This window comes from Heteronotia binoei, chromosome 4 (assembly GCF_032191835.1).
Source record: "Heteronotia binoei isolate CCM8104 ecotype False Entrance Well chromosome 4, APGP_CSIRO_Hbin_v1, whole genome shotgun sequence".
In the NCBI taxonomy this organism is placed as follows: domain Eukaryota; kingdom Metazoa; phylum Chordata; class Lepidosauria; order Squamata; family Gekkonidae; genus Heteronotia; species Heteronotia binoei.
The window spans coordinates 87,997,725-88,015,881 of NC_083226.1; the positions used below are offsets into that span (position 1 = coordinate 87,997,725).

General features: G+C 44.2%; 1 protein-coding gene across 1 annotated transcript in view; it reads right to left on the bottom strand.

The window, feature by feature from the left end:
- MINAR2 (membrane integral NOTCH2 associated receptor 2) overlaps positions 1-18,157 on the bottom strand; it is a 42,404-nt gene that overhangs the window by 5,439 nt on the left and 18,808 nt on the right. Inside the window, exon 2 of the mRNA XM_060236418.1 lies at positions 4,934-5,179. Coding sequence (XP_060092401.1) covers positions 4,934-5,179 — 246 coding nt within the window. The remainder of the gene's footprint in view (positions 1-4,933; positions 5,180-18,157) is intronic.

Genomic DNA, 18,157 nt, shown 5'->3' on the forward strand with positions numbered 1-18,157 from the left:
ATTGATTATTGACTGATTTTAATGTGAATTTTAATGTGAATTTAATGTTTTTATTACTGTATTGTTTACTTGAAATGCTGTTAGCCACCCTGAGCCTGCTTCGGCAGGGGAGGGCGGGATATAAATAAAATTTTACATTACATTACATTATCCTGGACTTACGTGCTGGAACTCCACCTATGCCATAATTGCATGTTTGGTGGAACAGAATAGTGCAGTGAAGGATATCATCACCTCAATTGTAATCCTGCATGGAGAAGAGTTGCTCAGCATAGAACTAGGAGGTCCACAGTGGTGGGGGTGTCAGCCATGCAATGGCAGAGGATTTGCCAGAGGTGAGGGAGTACCTCACAGGGTCTCCTAAGCCCACTGACACTATTCCCCTGGAGTACTGATCATGCAAGGTTGCCATCTGGCCCAACGTCTTTTGAGTGGTCTTGCATCTCCTCCTTTGCCCTCCCATCAGTGTCCAGAGTGAGCAGGTTTTCTTCCACTAAGCCCCCAATGCTCCTGCCTGTACCCAGCCAAGGTTGACTAGTTGGCCTTCTTCAAAGTCAACCTCCCCCTGCTGGGCTACTCCTCTCTGGACCTCATGGGGTAAGATTCAGATCTCATGTTGTCCCCCTATATGTCCACACATTCCTTCTCCTCTATGGGTGATCCAGCATGTGACTTGCGGGTTGTGCTCTTGAGTTTGGGTGGGAGGATGGCTACCTCTGCCAGATGGGATGGGCTCCCTCACCAAACACCTACTTCATGAAACAACATCTATCTTATAATACAACTTCCCCTTCACAGGGGGGGGGGGAAATCTGAATTCCATTGATCTGGTGGGGCCCTGTCCATTAAACTGTGAAATTGCTTCAGAAAGCCCCTATCCTGTTGGATGTCTGCCATTCTGTCATGGCTGGCATCACTAATTACTTTAAGTGGAAAACTCTGGTTTCCACTGTTCTGGTGCAGCTGAGGTGCCCACCAAGCTGTTGTGGCACAACTTCAAGGAGCCCCTTGTTGCCGTAGGCAATTAGATATAGAATTTATTAATAAGAATTGATATGCAATTTCAAAAGTGTAAGAGATTTTAAAGATGGAAAAGTTTTTAAAAAATGTTATACAAATATATAGTTAATTTGGATCAATTGTTAAGAAGGCAGACACCGCAATTATTTTCTAATTTAGTAGATTTGCTTCTAGTATTTTTGTTTGAAGATATCGCCTATAATGAGATAGATAAATTATTGTGTCCTATTTTTAGCTTGTTAAGGATAAAGATATTTGTCTTAGATTGTATTAAGGAGAGAGAAGGTGCATCTTAGCCATAAATTAGGAGATAGAATTTTTTAGGAAGAAGGGTTTTTGAATTGTCTCTCCCTCTCTTTGTGAGTAGTTGGATATGGAACACTTAATAAGAATTGATATGTGACTTTTAAAGGCTAAGTGAGATTTTTGGGTTATATTAAGTTGCTTTTCCTAGAGCACGGGTGGCCAGCGGTGGCTCTCCAGATGTTTTTTGCCTGCAGCTCCCATCAGCCCCAGCCAGCATGATTGATGGCTGGGGCTGATGGGAGTTGTGGGCGGAGGGCATCTGGGGAGCTGCCGATGGCCATCCCTGTCCTAGAACTATAAGGATATAAGAGTTAGATCGAATATTAAGAAGGCAGACAGCACAATTACTTTGCAATCTGGCAGATCTGCTTTTAGTACACTTTTCTGGAGAAACTGTCTATACTGAGATAAACAAATTACTATGTTGTTTTTCTATTTGCTTGTTAAGGATAAAGATATGAATTTTATACACTTATTTTAAAGATGATATTGTTAAACTAACAAGTTAGTCTGTGCTTTCAATATGGTTAATCTCAGCCAGCAAGTTTTGTGTTGAGATTGCTCTGACTCTTTTTATACTTATTGTCAAGCATGGCTAATTCTGATCAATAACTGATGGGTTTATGGTCTGACAAAAGCAGGCCTGGGTAAGATCATATAGAACCAAATGCTGCTAGTTTATTATCTTTTCCTGTCTCCTCTTTGTTTTATGACTGCTACTTAGTGGGAACAAAGCAATCAGCACCTTCCCATGAATCCTCCTGCGGGAGGAAGCGCCATCTGGGCAATGCAAGGCCGAATGCCCGATAACGCCCTGGGAATTTATGTAGTTTTGATATTCTATGTGTGAACGCTCCCCTGCTTCCCCTCCCCATAGGAATCCCTTTGAAGTGTATCTTAAAACTTGTGTATCAATGTATTGGTTTCATTCTTCTCAAGCCACGGCTTGAGCCAAAGTATCGGTCTATCAATAAACGTAGTCTTTGTAGCAACCCAGACTCATCATTGAACCTGCATGCTTGACACTTATATGTGTTGAAGAAGAATTGTTTAGACTTGTATTTCAAGTAATAGTCTAGTAAAAAAAATATTATGAAAGACTAAGATGGTAAAATATATGGAGAACTTCATACTTGCCGGTAGAAAGAATTGGGTATTTTATTTTGAGGTAGAATTACAACTGATATATTTGTATTCTTCTTTGTTTCTGTTTCTCCCATTCTGTACACAACCCTTCCCCTCTTTATGTATCTATGTTTGTGCTTCTTTTTGTAGTTAAAATCAATTAAATTATAAAAACTCAAGGTCACATCAGCAAGTGCATGTGGAAAAGTGAGGAATCAAACCTGGTTCGCCAAGATTAGAGTCTGTGCTCTTAACCACTACAGTTTGGTGTAGTGGTTAAGTGTGCAGACTCTTATCTGGGAGAACTGGGTTTGATTCCCCACTCCTCCACTTGCACCTGCTGGAATGGCCTTGGGTCGGCCATAGCTCTCATAGGAGTTGTTCTTGAAAGGGAAGCTGTGTGAGAGCTCTCTCAGTCCCACCCACCTCACAGGGTGTCTGTTGTGGGGGAGGAAGATAAAGGAAATTGTGAGTCGCTCTGAGACTCTGAGTGGAGGGTGGAATATAAATCCAATGTCGTCTTCTTCTTCTACACCAAACTACACCAAAATGAATCAGGCATTGGAGTAGACTGCACCCAAGAAGTAGCTGGCTCCCATCTTGGAACTAACAGAAGCAAAATGTGTCTGGAACATTGCTCTGAGGCCTTGTCAGAATGTTGCTCAGAACAAGCATTCATAGCAGTGAGAGCTTACTTCCCAGAAAGTTGCTTTGGGTTAGAAATTCTATCATTTGATGACTTGGTGGTAAACTGTTTGCAGATCAGGCAAGCAGTAACATTGTGAACTTCCCCAGTCCCAACTCAGAGGATGAAGCATAGTGAGTTGCCATATGTCTGCACCATTTTTATGCCACAATTTGCACTCTTTAAAAATGCCTCCTGAGTCATTTTGGTGAGGTCACAACAACAAATTATATTTTTAATGTTCACAAATACATGTTTATTTTTAAAGGGGGGGGGGGACAGAACATGTTCTTTTCTTCACAACAGCAAAAAGAACTGAGGGAAGGACCACTCCTCCCTGATCACGTGACAAAAATGTTGAGAAATTCTGTTGGGAGAGGGAGTACTCTTCACATTATTCAAACTTTGGAATACTACTTCATGGCTGACTTGTGTCATTGACAGGATGGGATTGCACCTAGTCATGATGATGAGCTGGAGCTGTCTTGGATACACTTAACATACAGAGACAGAACCAGATGTTCTCTACATGGCACAAATCAGGCCCTCTCCCTCACCTACTGCTTCCATGTGCTACCACAGAATGCCAGTGGGTAGCAGGAAGGGTCCACATCATGCCAGGACAGACCCATTGTGGCATAATGGTTCAAGCATCAGATCACAACAGGGGACACCCCAGTTTAAATCCACCACCTGCCAGGAAGCTCAGTGGTTGACCCTGGAGTAATCACTTTCTCTAAAACTACCCTGTCTCACAAGCTTGTCATAGAATCAAATAGAGCATGGGAAAGCCAAGTGTGTCACTTTGAACTCATCGGAGGAAGGGCAGGATTTTAAAATGTAGGGGAAAGTTGCAGGTTTCATTGAAGTATTTGCATATTGTATTAGAAACAGGCAGGCAAAAGGCCTGAGACCCTTTGTCTCCATTTCAGACATTCTGTTATCAAACCAGTTATCCAAAATACATCCAGAATCTCCCAAACAGAGCAATCTGGAAAATCAAGATGTGTAGCAGATTTGCTTCTCTAATGAGCCTTCCTTCTCTGCTTATATTTTAAGTTCTTATCTTAATGTATTCCTATTCTTTGGACATTTATAAAAATGTAGAGTAAATAATAATTTCTAATGGCTTGTTTCTAGTGAGGTAGTCCAGAATAGCTGATACTATTTGAACGAAACCATAGGAGAAATGACTGGGAACATAATACTTCCAGGGCTTGTTTGGGTTTTTTTTGGTAGCAGGAACTCTTTTGCATGCTAGGCCACACACCCCTGATGTAGCCAATCCTCCTGGAGTTTACAGGGCTCTTAGTACAAGGCCTATTGTAAGCTCCAGGAGGATTGGCTACATCAGGGGTACGTGGCTTAATATGCAAAGGAGTTCCTGTTACAAAAAAAGCCCTGAATACTTCCATATTGGTTATAGTCTTAAAGAGCAGATAATTTCCTCATCAATGAGAATATTAATGTTAGAACCGACATTGAGTAATAGTGTTACATCCCCTCACTGGCAGATCTATTGGCCATTTCTGAGGAAAGATGGCAGTAGTATGGTAACTGTAATCTTTGGTAGAAGTGGCCAGTGTTGTGTTTCTTGTCTATGCCTGACGTTTTTTCTTCCCCTTGCTATCACCTCCTCTGATGTACACATCCTTGGATATTACTCACCTTGATGTCAATAGGCAAGATTTACTTACAATAGTAAAATAATGAGTGAATTTAGAAAAGTTAGTAACTGTTTCCAGCACAAGCCCAAAATTGCTGTATTTAGGCAAGTGTGATCTTATGGAATGGTACCTTCAGATAGTGAGCCAGGGTACAGTTTAGGAAATGTCTGTCATAGTCCTGAACTGTCCAAGAGGGACGATTTCTCCTTTCTTCCCAGTTTTCCTCACTGAAGCTATCATTGTACAGAGGATTACTCTTGATGGTGGTTTTCAAGGTAAGAGGTGTAATGTGTTTTCCAAGGGCTTTTTCAATCACTGCCGGCTGGACCACATTCTGTTTTATGACAGGGCAGTTGCTCACATTTCTCTTTTCTCTCTAGAAAATAAACATAATGTGGCTCTCATCAACTTTTAGCTTAGAAAATTGGCACTTCCTTACAGATTGTGCCTTGTGTATAAAACCATTTATAGTAATTAACAGCTAATACTTGTAGCTTGAAGTGCTCATTCAAAGAATCCAACATAACCAGTGCAATATACTATTCCAGTAAAAAGAAATAAATAAGTGGATCTCTACTATGGTGTAATTATTATGAGGATTCTGAGTAAAGTGCTGCTGAAGATAAAGCAAACTGATACCCAAAGAAATATGTTAAAGCATTAATTTGATGTAAAATAAAGGTAGTCCCCTGTGCAAGCACCAGTCATTTCTGACTCTGGGGTGACATCGCATCACAATGTTTTCACAGCAGACTTTTTACGCGGTGGTTTGCCATTGCCTTCCCCAGTCATCTACACTTCCCCCCCAGCAAGCTGGGTAATCATTTTACCAACCTTGGAAGGATGGCAGGCTGAGTCAACCTGGAGCTGGCTACCTGAACCCAGCTTCCACCAGGATCGAACTCAGGTCATGAGCAGAGCTTGGACTGCAGTACTGCAGCTTTAACCCAGAGCAGGCAGAAAACTTCTTTATGCATCACCTCTTTGACAGCACGAGGTGGTTTGCGGCCATTGTTCACACAGCAGATTAGAAACTGAGACAGCAGAAGTAATGAAACAGGTGGTTCAGCTTATAGATCTTTGTAAGCAATTTTTTAACAGAATGTTCAATTATTTCAGTGATTTCCCCCCTTTTCCACTTCAAGATAAGGATCCTCTCCTGACTTCTAGCCTCAATTCTAATGCATTGCATGTGAGAAGAATTCTTTTCGAAGGACCCTAGTTTATATTATCTGAATGTCTAGGTTTCTGGGTGAATGCTTGTGCAAAAGTTGAAAAATGTCCAAATGTTTACAGATATTTATACTGGTAAAAGATAAGAGCCCCGTGGCACAGAGTTGTAAAGCTGCAGTACTGCAGTCAAACTATCTGCTCACAACCTGAGTTTGATCCCAGAGGAAGCTAGGTTCAGGTAGCTGGTCAAAGTTGACTCAGCCTTCCATCCTGTTAAGCAAATTGCCCTAAAAATAGGATTATGGGGAATTTAGAGTAGAGGGCAATCAGTCTTCCAGTGAGATCTAAAACCTATTTATACAGAAGGTGTCTGCTTTGGAAGTTACCCAGTAATGAGACAATATAATGTAATAATAAAAGGGGTTTATTATGAAATAAAGGCAAACATAAAGGGTATAAAGTCACACAACACAAATACAGTCCTAATAAAAATACGGTAGAAATAGACAGGGGTAATCAAAAGGATTGACGAACAGGGTAATAATTACCCATTGTAGTCTTCAAGGAAGGCTCCAATGCTGACGAAAAAAGAGATGGGGGATGGACCCTCAACTGATCAGGTATTGGGGGCGTATCTAACAGCGGAGTATGTAGTACTGTCAGATGCACACGTGTGGTATGTAGGGTCAGAGCTTATAAAGTCTACCTTGACCCCTAAGGGGGTAGGAGGTGCAGGGGTGGATGACAAGTGGTCAGATGGTACATGATGCTGGCCCACATGGTACATTACCTCAGAAAAGGGGAGGCTCCGAAGTGACCATAGGGGTTTGACTTGTGTGGTGGGCAGTGGCCAGTCTATTCTGGGTACCTGATTGGATGCCCATATCCAGCCAATGAGCGGACCTGGCCCTGGTTACCTGATTGGGTTTCCAGGTAACAATGGGAAAGGGGGAGGCTCCAGTGTGACAGTTAGGGCAAGGCATGGGTGGAGGTAATTAAACAAGCTATCCAAACTTATCTAAAAGTGACAATAGAGGGCCTAAGGAGACACCCGATTTATACAACAACTATGGCTCTGAGTGAAGCTGTTCTTTCTCTTCTTTACTTCTCTGCTGGCACCATCTTTTGTCTTGGGTTCCATTGGACAAAAGCTTAGGCAGTCTGGCAGGATACATGCCTAAGATAAGCTTGATTGCCTTATGCAGAAGTAACAGCTGTTGAGTACGTGAGCCTCTTGCTTCACTGTCATGGAGTCTGGCACTGCAGGAAGATGGTCACTGATGATGTTAGCCTACCAACATGGCTTTCATGGTCAAGGCTGGAAACCGCTTGCCTGGACAATTCCTGGCGGTGCAACTTCTTCCACTGCAACGGCTGAGATGGTGCATGCACGGAGCAGTTGGAAACCCATCTGTACTTCTGGCTGTTAGTACTCACATAAGTCTCTTATAAAATGGTAGATAAACCCACATTTTCACAGCACATTTAGTTAGTACTCACATAAGTCTGTTAGTACTCACATAAGGCTGTTAGTACTCACATAAGTTTCTTATAAAATGGTAGATAAAACCCACATTTTCATGTGTGTGAGCTGAATCTCCAGGCACCCTGGCAACCAAATGGGTGATTACGATGTCCATATATAACTGAAATTAGGGGTCTCTTGCTCACAATCCTTCTGAGGTCAGTAAAATGAGCACCTAGCTTGCTGGGGAGAAAGTGTAGATGAATGGGGAAGAAAATGGCAAACCACCCTGTAAAAAGTCTGCCATGAAAATGTTGTGAAAGCAATGTCACCTCAGAGTCGGAAATGACTGGTGCTTCCACAGAAGACTACCTTTACACTTTTTTAAAAAGATATACTTCCACATGATGAATTTAATTTTTAGTCTGCCTTTCTCACTGAGACTGAAGGTGCGGATTATACAGTGTATGACAATGCAATGAACAACATGAGATAAGCAATGTGATAGGAATAGTATTATAGAAATCGGAAGCAAAGCTTGAATTATTAGACAAAACACAGGAAATGATTTAAATTAATATAAAACAATGCAAAGAGAGCAGGGTAATAATAGCAAACAGATAATATGCTACACAGTGCAACCAAAAGAAAGAAATATCTTACTAACAATGTATAAAGCAATATGGTAAGAGCAGGATGACTCATATAGCAATCTGATAAAATCTTCTATACACTGTTCATACTATAGTTCATACTTCTGTTCCATTTATAAAAAGCATCTTTCTCTAAGATGCCATAAATTGACAACAATAAAATATACACTTAAAAAGTTATTCAAAATTGATTAAACCTTCTTGGAGGCAACATATACCCAAATGCCGTAGTTCTTATAGAAAGGAAAGAAAGAACAAGAAATCCTAATCTGCCATATAGGTTTATTTACTTCCCAAGGAAGAGAGAATACAAACTCCACTAAATTATTTTACCCAAACTGAATAAGGAAAATCTCTAAAAAAAATTCTTCACATGATTAAAAGTTCCTCTAAATTACTGAATACTAATAAAGGTGAGATATATATTTTTAAAACTATTCAAATTGATTTGAATTATTAGGGACAATACCTACCCAATTTTCATACCATATGTAGAAGAAGAGGGTAAAAAAGAAAACACATTCAAAAATATACAGAAACAAAAATACTTCCAAATTATGAGCTTGGCTTCTAATTTGTGAGATTGTAAATAACTTTACACTTCTAGGTTCAATGAGGATTTAGCCTATAAAAAGTTAAATATAAAATATCCCTTATTTACCTATTTAAAATATTTAATTATCCGTAGTTTATTATTAAATATTGTTTTGTCCTTTTAATATTTTCTCTCCAGTGTACCTTAAGTTTTAAAAGCTCCCATCTTTCTAAAAATGCTTATAAACCTTTCCTGTATCTTTAAAATTACCAATTCCTAAACTCCAACCAATTTGCCATTCAATTCCCTGTTTTAAATTTACTGTCCATATAAAACTACAAATCCCCTGATTTAAGCCTTTATTTATACCATCCAATTGAAAAAAATGTAAAAAAAAAAAATGAGAGAGAGAATCCTAAAGGTCCAAATAAAGAAACCAGAGTTCATGGTCCTTTCTTCTTAAAAGCCTTCCAAGTTTTAATTCTCTTGAAGTTTGCCATAGAACTGTGAGTTTTTGTTGAATCTGCAAGTTCTCTCCTTAAGTGACACCTTATATACTGAAAATCTTATATACTGAACGCCATCAGAAATGTAATATTGTCAATTGATATTAGCATCAGACTGTTTTACCTTTTTAAATTGTTTATTTTAATGTATTATGCAATGTATATGAACTGTTCTGATTTTACTGATTGTGAGCCTGCTCTGGTGGGGAGGGTGGGATATAAGTCTAATAAACTCAAACTCTAAGTCGCTCAGCAGTTCAGCAAGAAACGTTGAAGCCAAAACAAAGTCACTCCCCTTTGTATTAATCTTGATAAGTTGTGGTTTCCATTTCTCCTGCAAAACTATGTATGTCACCTCCATTTTGAATTCACACAAGTCATTTTCAGACACTTGTTTATTCACTTTTCCCAGCTCATTAGAAAAATCTTGAATGCCTTGATCTGTTTGCTCCTGTATAGCTTCAACTTCGTTACATTTCACCAGAAGCTTTTGCACCTGATCTATTATCAACTCCTTTAAGATACCGATTTCTTGTTTTATAAAAGATATGGTAGCCATAAAGTCCTTTAGATCATCCATTTTTGCTTGCTGTGCCATCTTCCTCACAAAATAATTCAGTCCAATAGTAAAAGCTGAGTAATAGCACAAAATCCCAAATTAACAAATCCTTCCAGATCTCCACATAAAAGATATTTCTCTCTTACATTACAGTTTAAATCAGTTCAATCCCGATAAATCATCAAGCACACTTTTCTCACTTATGTTTATGTTTAATTAAATTTATATCCCACCCTACCCGCCAAGGCGAGCTCAGGGCGGTTTACGTCAAAGTCATAGCGTGCTATGATCACAGGCATAAAACAATAAAACCACTTAAATATATAAGTTAAAACACATAGATCAAAACAATATACAGCTTGGTGCTAACACATTAGATGTTCCTCATAGTTCCAGGATGGCGGTTATTCCAGAATTCTCCTAAAGTCACAGTCCGCCTTTATTCAAGTTGTAATATAATCTGTCCATAATCCAATTAATATTTGTTTATTTTAAACCAAATCTATCCAAATATGTATGTTCTTTTCTCCTCCTCCCCCTCTTTTGGAACAGTCAAATTTGGCTTTTCTCCTTTCTCCAGTGCCAGGGACAGAGAGTGGTGATTGGGAAGAAACTGTCCCAATGGCACCCACTTATGTATGGTGTGCCACAGGGGGCAGTTCTCTCTCTGATGTTATTTAATGTCTATATGTGTCCCCTTGCCCAGATTGCTCAGAGGTTTGGGCTGGGCTGTTATCAATATGCAGATGACACCCAGCTCTATCTGATGATGGGTGTCCGACTCCTCTCCAGAAGATCTGTCCATGGCCCTACAAGCTGTGGCAGAGTGGCTCAGGCTGAGTCAACTGAAATTGAATCCAACGAAGATGGAGATCCTGTATCTTGGTTGCTGTGGTCTGGGACTGGAGGTCCTTTTACCAACCTTTGATGGAGTGCAACTCACGCTTGCACCTAAGGTTAAAAGCTTGTGAATGCTCCTGGATCCCTCCTTAAAAATGGAGGCCCAGGCAGCAACCACTGCCAAATCAGTCTTCTATCACCTTCGACTGATAAAGTAGTTGCTTCCCTTTCTCAAATGCGACAACTTGGCAACCTCGAGGTTGGATTACTGTAATGTCCTCTGCATGGGGCTGCCCTTGTCCCAAATCCAGAGGCTTCAACTAGTTCAGAATGTTGCAGCCAGGTAGTTAGTGGGGCTTCCTTCACAGGAACACATTCAACCTGTGTTGAAAGCACTGCACTGGTTACCTATTGCTTACCGGATTCACTTCAAGGTGCTGGTTATTACCTTTAAAGCCCTATATGGTCAGGGACCTGCATACCTTAGGGTCCACCTTTCCCCACATGTACCCCAGAGAGCACTTCAGTCAGGGTCAAAGAATCTGCTTTCAATCCCTCGCATCAAAGAGGCCAGGCTCAAGATGACCAGAGCCAGGGCCTTTTCTGTTGCGGCTCCTGCCTGGTGGAATGAGTTGCTGGAGGAGGTTAGGGCCCTGTGAGAGTTTTCACAGTTCCATAGGGCCTGTAAAACAGTGCTCTTCCACCAGACATTCTTAATGATCAAGGTGTCTCCCCTGCCAGGTAAGTATTTCCACCAGACATTCTTGAATTAAAATTGATAACAGGAAAGCAGAAATTAATCCACTTGGCCCACCTCGATTCTTCTGCTGTGGTGGCAGTTGCTGCCAAAGCAGGTTTTAGAAAAAATATGTACAGCCAGTTTGGTGTAGTGGTTAAGTGTGTGGACTCTTATCTGGGAGAACCGGGTTTGATTCCCCACTCCTCCACTTGCACCTGCTAGCATGGCCTTGGGTCAGCCATAGCTCTGGCAGAGGTTGTCCTTGAAAGGGCAGCTGCTGTGAGAGCCTTCTCCAGCCCCACCCACCTCACAGGGTGTCTGTTGTGGGGGAGGAAGGTAAAGGAGATTGTGAGCTGCTCTGAGACTCTTCGGAGTGGAGGGCGGGATATAAATCCAATATCTTCTTCTTCTTCAGCCAATAAAATCTCCAAAATCAGAGGCCTTACTGGGTAAAAGCTCTACGTGACCCCACCCACAACCTAGAAATACTTGGCAGGCACCAGAAAATATATTGGCAAGTGTCATATGCACCACACTGGGGACATATGATGTAGACCTTCTATTTGGTGACAGGTTCCAGGTGGGATATGGTGTCCTCTTGAAGCAACATCTGCATATCCTTTGTATTATTTTGGAAGCCTAACAAAAGCCTGTTTGGGAAAGGGGCTGACTTAACCCTAAGCTTTAATTCATGTTGTGTGTGTTTTTAAATATATAAACTCTCTGTTGTTGTTTTTTTTTAATTTGGCTGTCAAGTCACAGTTGACATATGGTGACCCTGTAGGGTTTTTAAGGCAAGAGACATTCAGAGTCAGTTTACTATTGTCTTTCTCTATGTCAGATCCCTGGTATTGCTTGATGATCTCCCTTCCAAATACTAGCCAGGGCTGACCCTGCTTAGATTCTGAGACCTGACAAGATTGGACTAGCCTGGACTATCCAGCTCTGGGCCATTTACAGTTATTTGCTATTTATTTATTTATATATTTATCCCGCCCTCTCCACAAGCGGACTCAGGACGGTTAACGGTCAGTTCAATCGGAACATCTACAATTACCGATTAAAAGCAACAAAATACAATTAGAACAGTTTAAAACATTTTATGGTGCTGTTTAAATACAATATATAATATACAGTAAGGCGGGTTCTTCCTTCCTAACAGTGATCCCATAGTGGTCGTTATTCCTCAGCAATGTAAGGTGGCAGTCCTCTCCCAGTTTAGATGTTAAAGGCCTGTCAAAATAATTCAGTTTTGCAGACCCTGCAGAATTCGGAAAGATCCCGCAGGGCCCTTATGACCTCTGGGAGTGTGCTCAACAATTCTGGTGCTGCACTGAGATGGCTCTGGCCTGTGTAGAACACAGCCTGGCCTTCCTTAGCCCAGGGATAGATAGTAGATGTTGTGTCCTTGAACGCAATGCTCTCTGGGGAATGTGCGGGGAGAGAGGCAGTCCCCTTAGATAGGTGGGACCTCAATCATATAGGGCTTTAAAGGTCAATACCAGGTTTATTAAAACCTAGCTGAAATTTAATTAAGAGCAATTAGATATTTCAAAACCATCAGGATACCCAAACCCCACAAAATCACTCCCTCCAAAACCCAACACAGATTTTTAAAACTACTATAGAGGAAAAACTGTAAAACCAGAACCAGAACAATGCTAAAACAGTTTTAAAAAACCCCTAGAAAATCCACCCTGAAGCACAACTCCTTTAAAAGTTAAAATTCAAAGTAGTTAAATGTGATGTGAACTGGCAGAGACTGACAGAGAGAGATCTTGGGGTCGTGGTATATAACTCACTGAAAATGTCAAGACAGTGTGCGTTAGCAAAAAAAAAGGCCAATGCCATGCTGGGAATTATTAGGAAGGGAATTGAAAACAAATCAGCCAGTATCATAATGCCCCTGTATAAATCGATGGTGCGGTCTCATTTGGAGTACTGTGTGCAGTTCTGGTCGCCGCACCTCAAAAAGGATATTATAGCATTGGAGAAAGTTCAGAAAAGGGCAACTAGAATGATTAAAGGGCTGGAACACTTTCCCTATGAAGAAAGGTTGAAACGCTTGGGACTCTTTAGCTTGGAGAAATGTTGACTGTGGGGTGACATGATAGAGGTTTACAAGATAATGCATGGTATGGAGAAAGTAGAGAAAGAAGTACTTTTCTTCCTTTCTCACAATACAAGAACTTGTGGGCATTCAATGAAATTGCTGAGCAGACAGGTTAAAACGGATAGAAGGAAGTACTTTTTCACCCAAAGGGTAATTAATATGTGGAATTCACTGCCATAGGAGGTGGTGGCAGCCACAAGCATAGCCACCTTCAAGAGGGATTTAGATAAAAATATGGAGCAGAGGTCAATCAGTGGCTATTAGCCACAGTGTGTGTGTGTGTATATATATATATATATAATTTTTTTTGGCCACTGTGTGACACAGAGTGTTGGACTGGATGGGCCTTTGACCTGATCCAACATGGCTTCTCTTATGTTCTTAAAAATTCTAAAACAAGCCAAAAGAAGAGATCCCCAACAAAATAGTGCAAGACTTTTAAACCTTAAACAGTACAAAAGAAAACCAAAGAACCAGAAAGAAACAAAGGTTCCCTTCTGTCTTACTCTTGCTACAACCCACTAGGCAAAAACAAAACACATAGGAAAAACTTGGAATAATATTTTAAATATTATTTAACAAAGTGTATGTTTGATATTATAACTGCATGCTAGAGAATCTGGGAGATAAAAGGGTTAAAAGAATTCTCTCACTGAGGTACACTTGGCAGATGCTGAGCCTCTTTGGTCCTTGCTTGCCTTCTGTTTCATCTTATATAGGATCTCTCTTCTCACCCACCGCTGAGGCCAGGCAGTCCCTAGCAGTGGCAGTGGCAATGGAGCTATGCCAGGCAAGCCCTGGCAAAGGAGGAGATCTCTTCTCTCTCTGTAGCAAGTTAACCTTTTTGAAGTTCATAAAAAGTTAAATGCACCTACATAAATATGTCATCTAAGATGTGCTTCTATTTTTGTATATAACATTTCTCTTATCACCATTGGGGTCAGATCATCTTTGCAATTTGTTTGAACAACATTTTCTCCTTAATCTTAAATGTGGAGAATCAGTGATGCTGTGAAAAAATGATAACTTTTTTTTTTACATTTAACCCAATAGTGTAAACCACTTCTGGAACAAAAAAAGAGGGTCTTTCCAGGTGGGCAAGAGAAGAATTAACCCAAGTAGGGGCACAGCCATGATTTCTGAAGTTGGAGGGGGCATTATAAAAAGTCAGGGGACACGACAAGAAAAACTGACACCTTTCAAAGAAAATAAAGAAAACACTGCCCAAAAAAGCAACCCTTCCTCTGGGCAGTTTTGGAAGAGGAGAGGGGGATACCCAGACCAATTCCTTGCTGGGCTTGTCCTAGTGTTGTAATTCCCCCCCCCCCTCCCGGCGCTTCCATCCGATTTCACACAAGCTGCTTTGGGGCTGCGACTTGCCTTGCCTCTTTTCCATGGCAAGCAGAAACTGGTATTCAGAGGATCTTGCTTGCTGTGGGAAAGAGGTGGGGCAAGTCGCAGCCCTGCCACAGCTTGTGCAAAATCGGATAGAAGTGCCAGGGGAAAAAGAGCTCTGACACCGGAACAAGCCTAGTGGGGAATCAATCCCAAAGAAAAGCTCTGCTCCCTGGGGAAGCCCCACCCAAAGCTGAGGTCCCTAGCAGTGGTGGTGGCAATGAAGCTGTGCGAGACAAGCCCTGGCAAGGGAGGAGATCTTCACTTCTGAGGCAGGAGTCGAGGAAAGTGCTTCTCCTGTGCCCAGAGACAGGAGTGCCAGCTCAGTGGTGCTTCCTTTCCCTGATGTTTCAGGGCCCCATCCTGCCCAATGCTGTTGAGCTATGTTCCAGGTCCGGTGAGGCTTGGGCGGGTGGTAGTACATCTGCCATCAGCATTCCAGGTGATCAATGGAGCTGAGCTGCATCCAGGAGGTGGCTCAGGCAACAGTGGCATCAGGAGCAACCCCAAGTGCCACTACAGGAACTGCTGGCCATTATGGGGGTCTAGCAGGCAGGGAGGCAGCAACAACATGCAGAGTGCCTGGCCACTGCCACCTCCCTCCTGCATCAGGAGAAGCTGCTAGCCTCCCCTCACAATTTAAAGGGGTCTGCTGATCAGCTTGTCTATGGACCCTTTAATGGCACAGGGTGGCTGCCAGTTGCTTCTGCACACCCCTTCTGTCAGAACTTGTAACTTTCCTGTGTGCTGAACTTAGTGCTGTTAGCCTGACTGACTCCATATTGGAAATGTTTACTAACCAAGTGCTTTCGCCTTTATGCCTACTAACCAAATGCCTTTGCATTTCAAATGAACTCAAATCACTGGAGGGTGACTGAGAGACTCTGGGAAGCATCTGCAGGTGTCCTTTGAAGCCGGCTTGCCAGAGCCAAGCAGCAGGGTTCCTTCCTCCGCTTTGGAGATAAGGGGCCTGGGAACAGACAACTGTCTCCCTGAGTGTGAGAAAAGGTTTTATTGTTTCTGTTACCCCTGTATAAAGAATGCGCCAATAGCCGTACCGGTTATCAGAGTCAATTTGTTTCATTGCTGCATGTAGTTCTCAATAAACGCCTTAACTTTTGAAACAAAGTAGCGCGTCTCATTTGAAGTTCCCCAGTTCTGACATTTTGACTCTGATCCCTTGGAGCTTATCCGAACTGGCAACTTGGCTGGATGGCAGCGAAGGCTCCAGATAACGGAGAGCCCAACACCCCACCTAAAGAGCAGCCGGTCGACCCGGGGGTAACGGTGGTGAGGTGCAAGGTGAAGGACCCGACGCACTTCTCCACGCTCCTCCATACCCTGAAGAGCTACGCCCCGTGCAAGTCGACTGTACTCATGGATCAGGCAGCTGACCAGTACGTGGCACTGATACCGGGCACCGGAGTGGAGGCCGGGGCGGCCCCAACGGCCCTAGACCGTGAGAGGAAGGAGGCCCCAATCCCCATTGGAGGCGAAGATGTCCGCATGCTGCGAGACGAGATGTTCCTGTGGGCGAGGGAGCTCCATGATGAGGTCCAGGCGAGCCACACGCAACTCGCCGGGGAGATGCACCGCCAAATGGACGCCATCCGGGAGCAGATTCAGACGCTACAGGGGGCCGGGATCCGCGGAGGGGGGTCAGTGGTCAGACCTCCAGGCGGAGCGCTGGACCAGCCGGCGGCGCCACCCGGAGAGATACCGGGCCAACCAGCGGCGCCACCCAGAGGAGGGGAAGGACCGGCCGGCCCACCGGCGGGGCCACCCGACGGGGCCGCCGCCGGGGCAACCGGGGGTCCCGCCGCTGGGGCCGGGCCCCATTCCTGCGGGCCCGCCTGGAGGCCCCGTGGGACCACCCGCCCCGGCCGCCCCAGGCCAGTGGGAGGGGGCCCGGAGCAGAGAGCTACAGATCACCTTCGACGGGAACCCGGAGGAGGTGGAATACTTCACCATCCAATGTAGCAGCTTCATGACCCACTGGGGAGTGGGTTTCCCATCCGAGGCGAGCCGAGTGGACTACCTCGCGTCTAAGCTAAAGGGGGCCGCCCGAAAATGGTTCATAGGCTTGTACGCCGGGAGGAGACTGGAGCTGACGACCGTGGTGGGGTTCCTCCAGGCGATGCTACGACAGTATGGCGACCCCCTGCAAGAAGTGAAGGCGGTCAAGGCCCTCAGGGGCATCGAGCAAGGGACCCGCACCATCCGAGAGTATGCCACCGAATTCATGACACACTGCTTGAGAATGCAGTGCTGGAGCGAGCTGATGAAGTACTCCGCATTCAAGAACGGGCTGAATGCCAACATTCTCGACTGATGTTACCACCAAGGGAGACCCGACATCCTGGTGGGTTGGATCCAGCTAGCGGGCGAGGTGGAGACGAACCTGCAGCACGTGGGGATCCGCCGCCAGCAACAACTGACGAAGAAAGGGGGAAAACCAAGCACGACCCCCGCGAAGGCCGAAGGGAAGCGAGCCCCAGCACCCGCGGCGGCCCCGGGCACAATGGGGGGGAAGGAGGTGCTTCCGATGCGGAGACACGGGGCACCTGGCGGCCAACTGCCCGGAAAAGCCACAGATCGCCACCCCGCCACCCAAACCCGTGGCCACGGCCCCGAAGAAAGCCTGGGGGAGAGCCAAGGAGCCCAGTCGGGGCGCCGTCGCCACTTCCATGGCGAGTGACGAGGATATTATAACCATCGAGGAATCAAGCGAGGAGTCTTGGGACCCCGAGCTGACGGGCAACGACAGCGACCTGCTCTGATGGGTGCCGCGAGGCAGGTCAAAGAAGCGACAGCACCAATGACGGTGAGAATAACCGGGAAACTTTTATTTATGGCCGTGACTCTACTAAACCCCAAATTAAAGAGATTCATGCACGTCCGGGCCCTAATAGACTCAAGGTGCACCAGAGATATCATCACCCCCCGCCTAGTAGAGGCACTAGGGTTAGCCAAGGCACCACTACCCCTCCCGATTCAATTCAAACAAATGGACGGGTCGGTGATGAAGGGGGAACCCTGCATGGAAGAAACACAGGCAGTGCCAGTAGGGACGAAAGAGCACTGGGGGGTAGAGGTGTTCGTGGTAGCCCCCTCTTCCTCGTTTGATGTGGTGGTGGGAGCGGGGTGGCTGGCAAGGCACCAACCAGACATACAGTGGGAGGCGCAGATTGTTAACTTCCTCGACTGGAGGTTTGAGCATCACCACTGGCGAGGGGAGTGGGGCCCCAACCCGCCGCCGCAAAACGAGAGACTGTGTCTGACAATAGAGGAGGTCAAGTCAATCCCCAAGGAGTATCGGGATTTGAGACGGGCGTTCAGTGAGGAGGAGGCCAATGAGCTGCCGCCCCACCGCCCC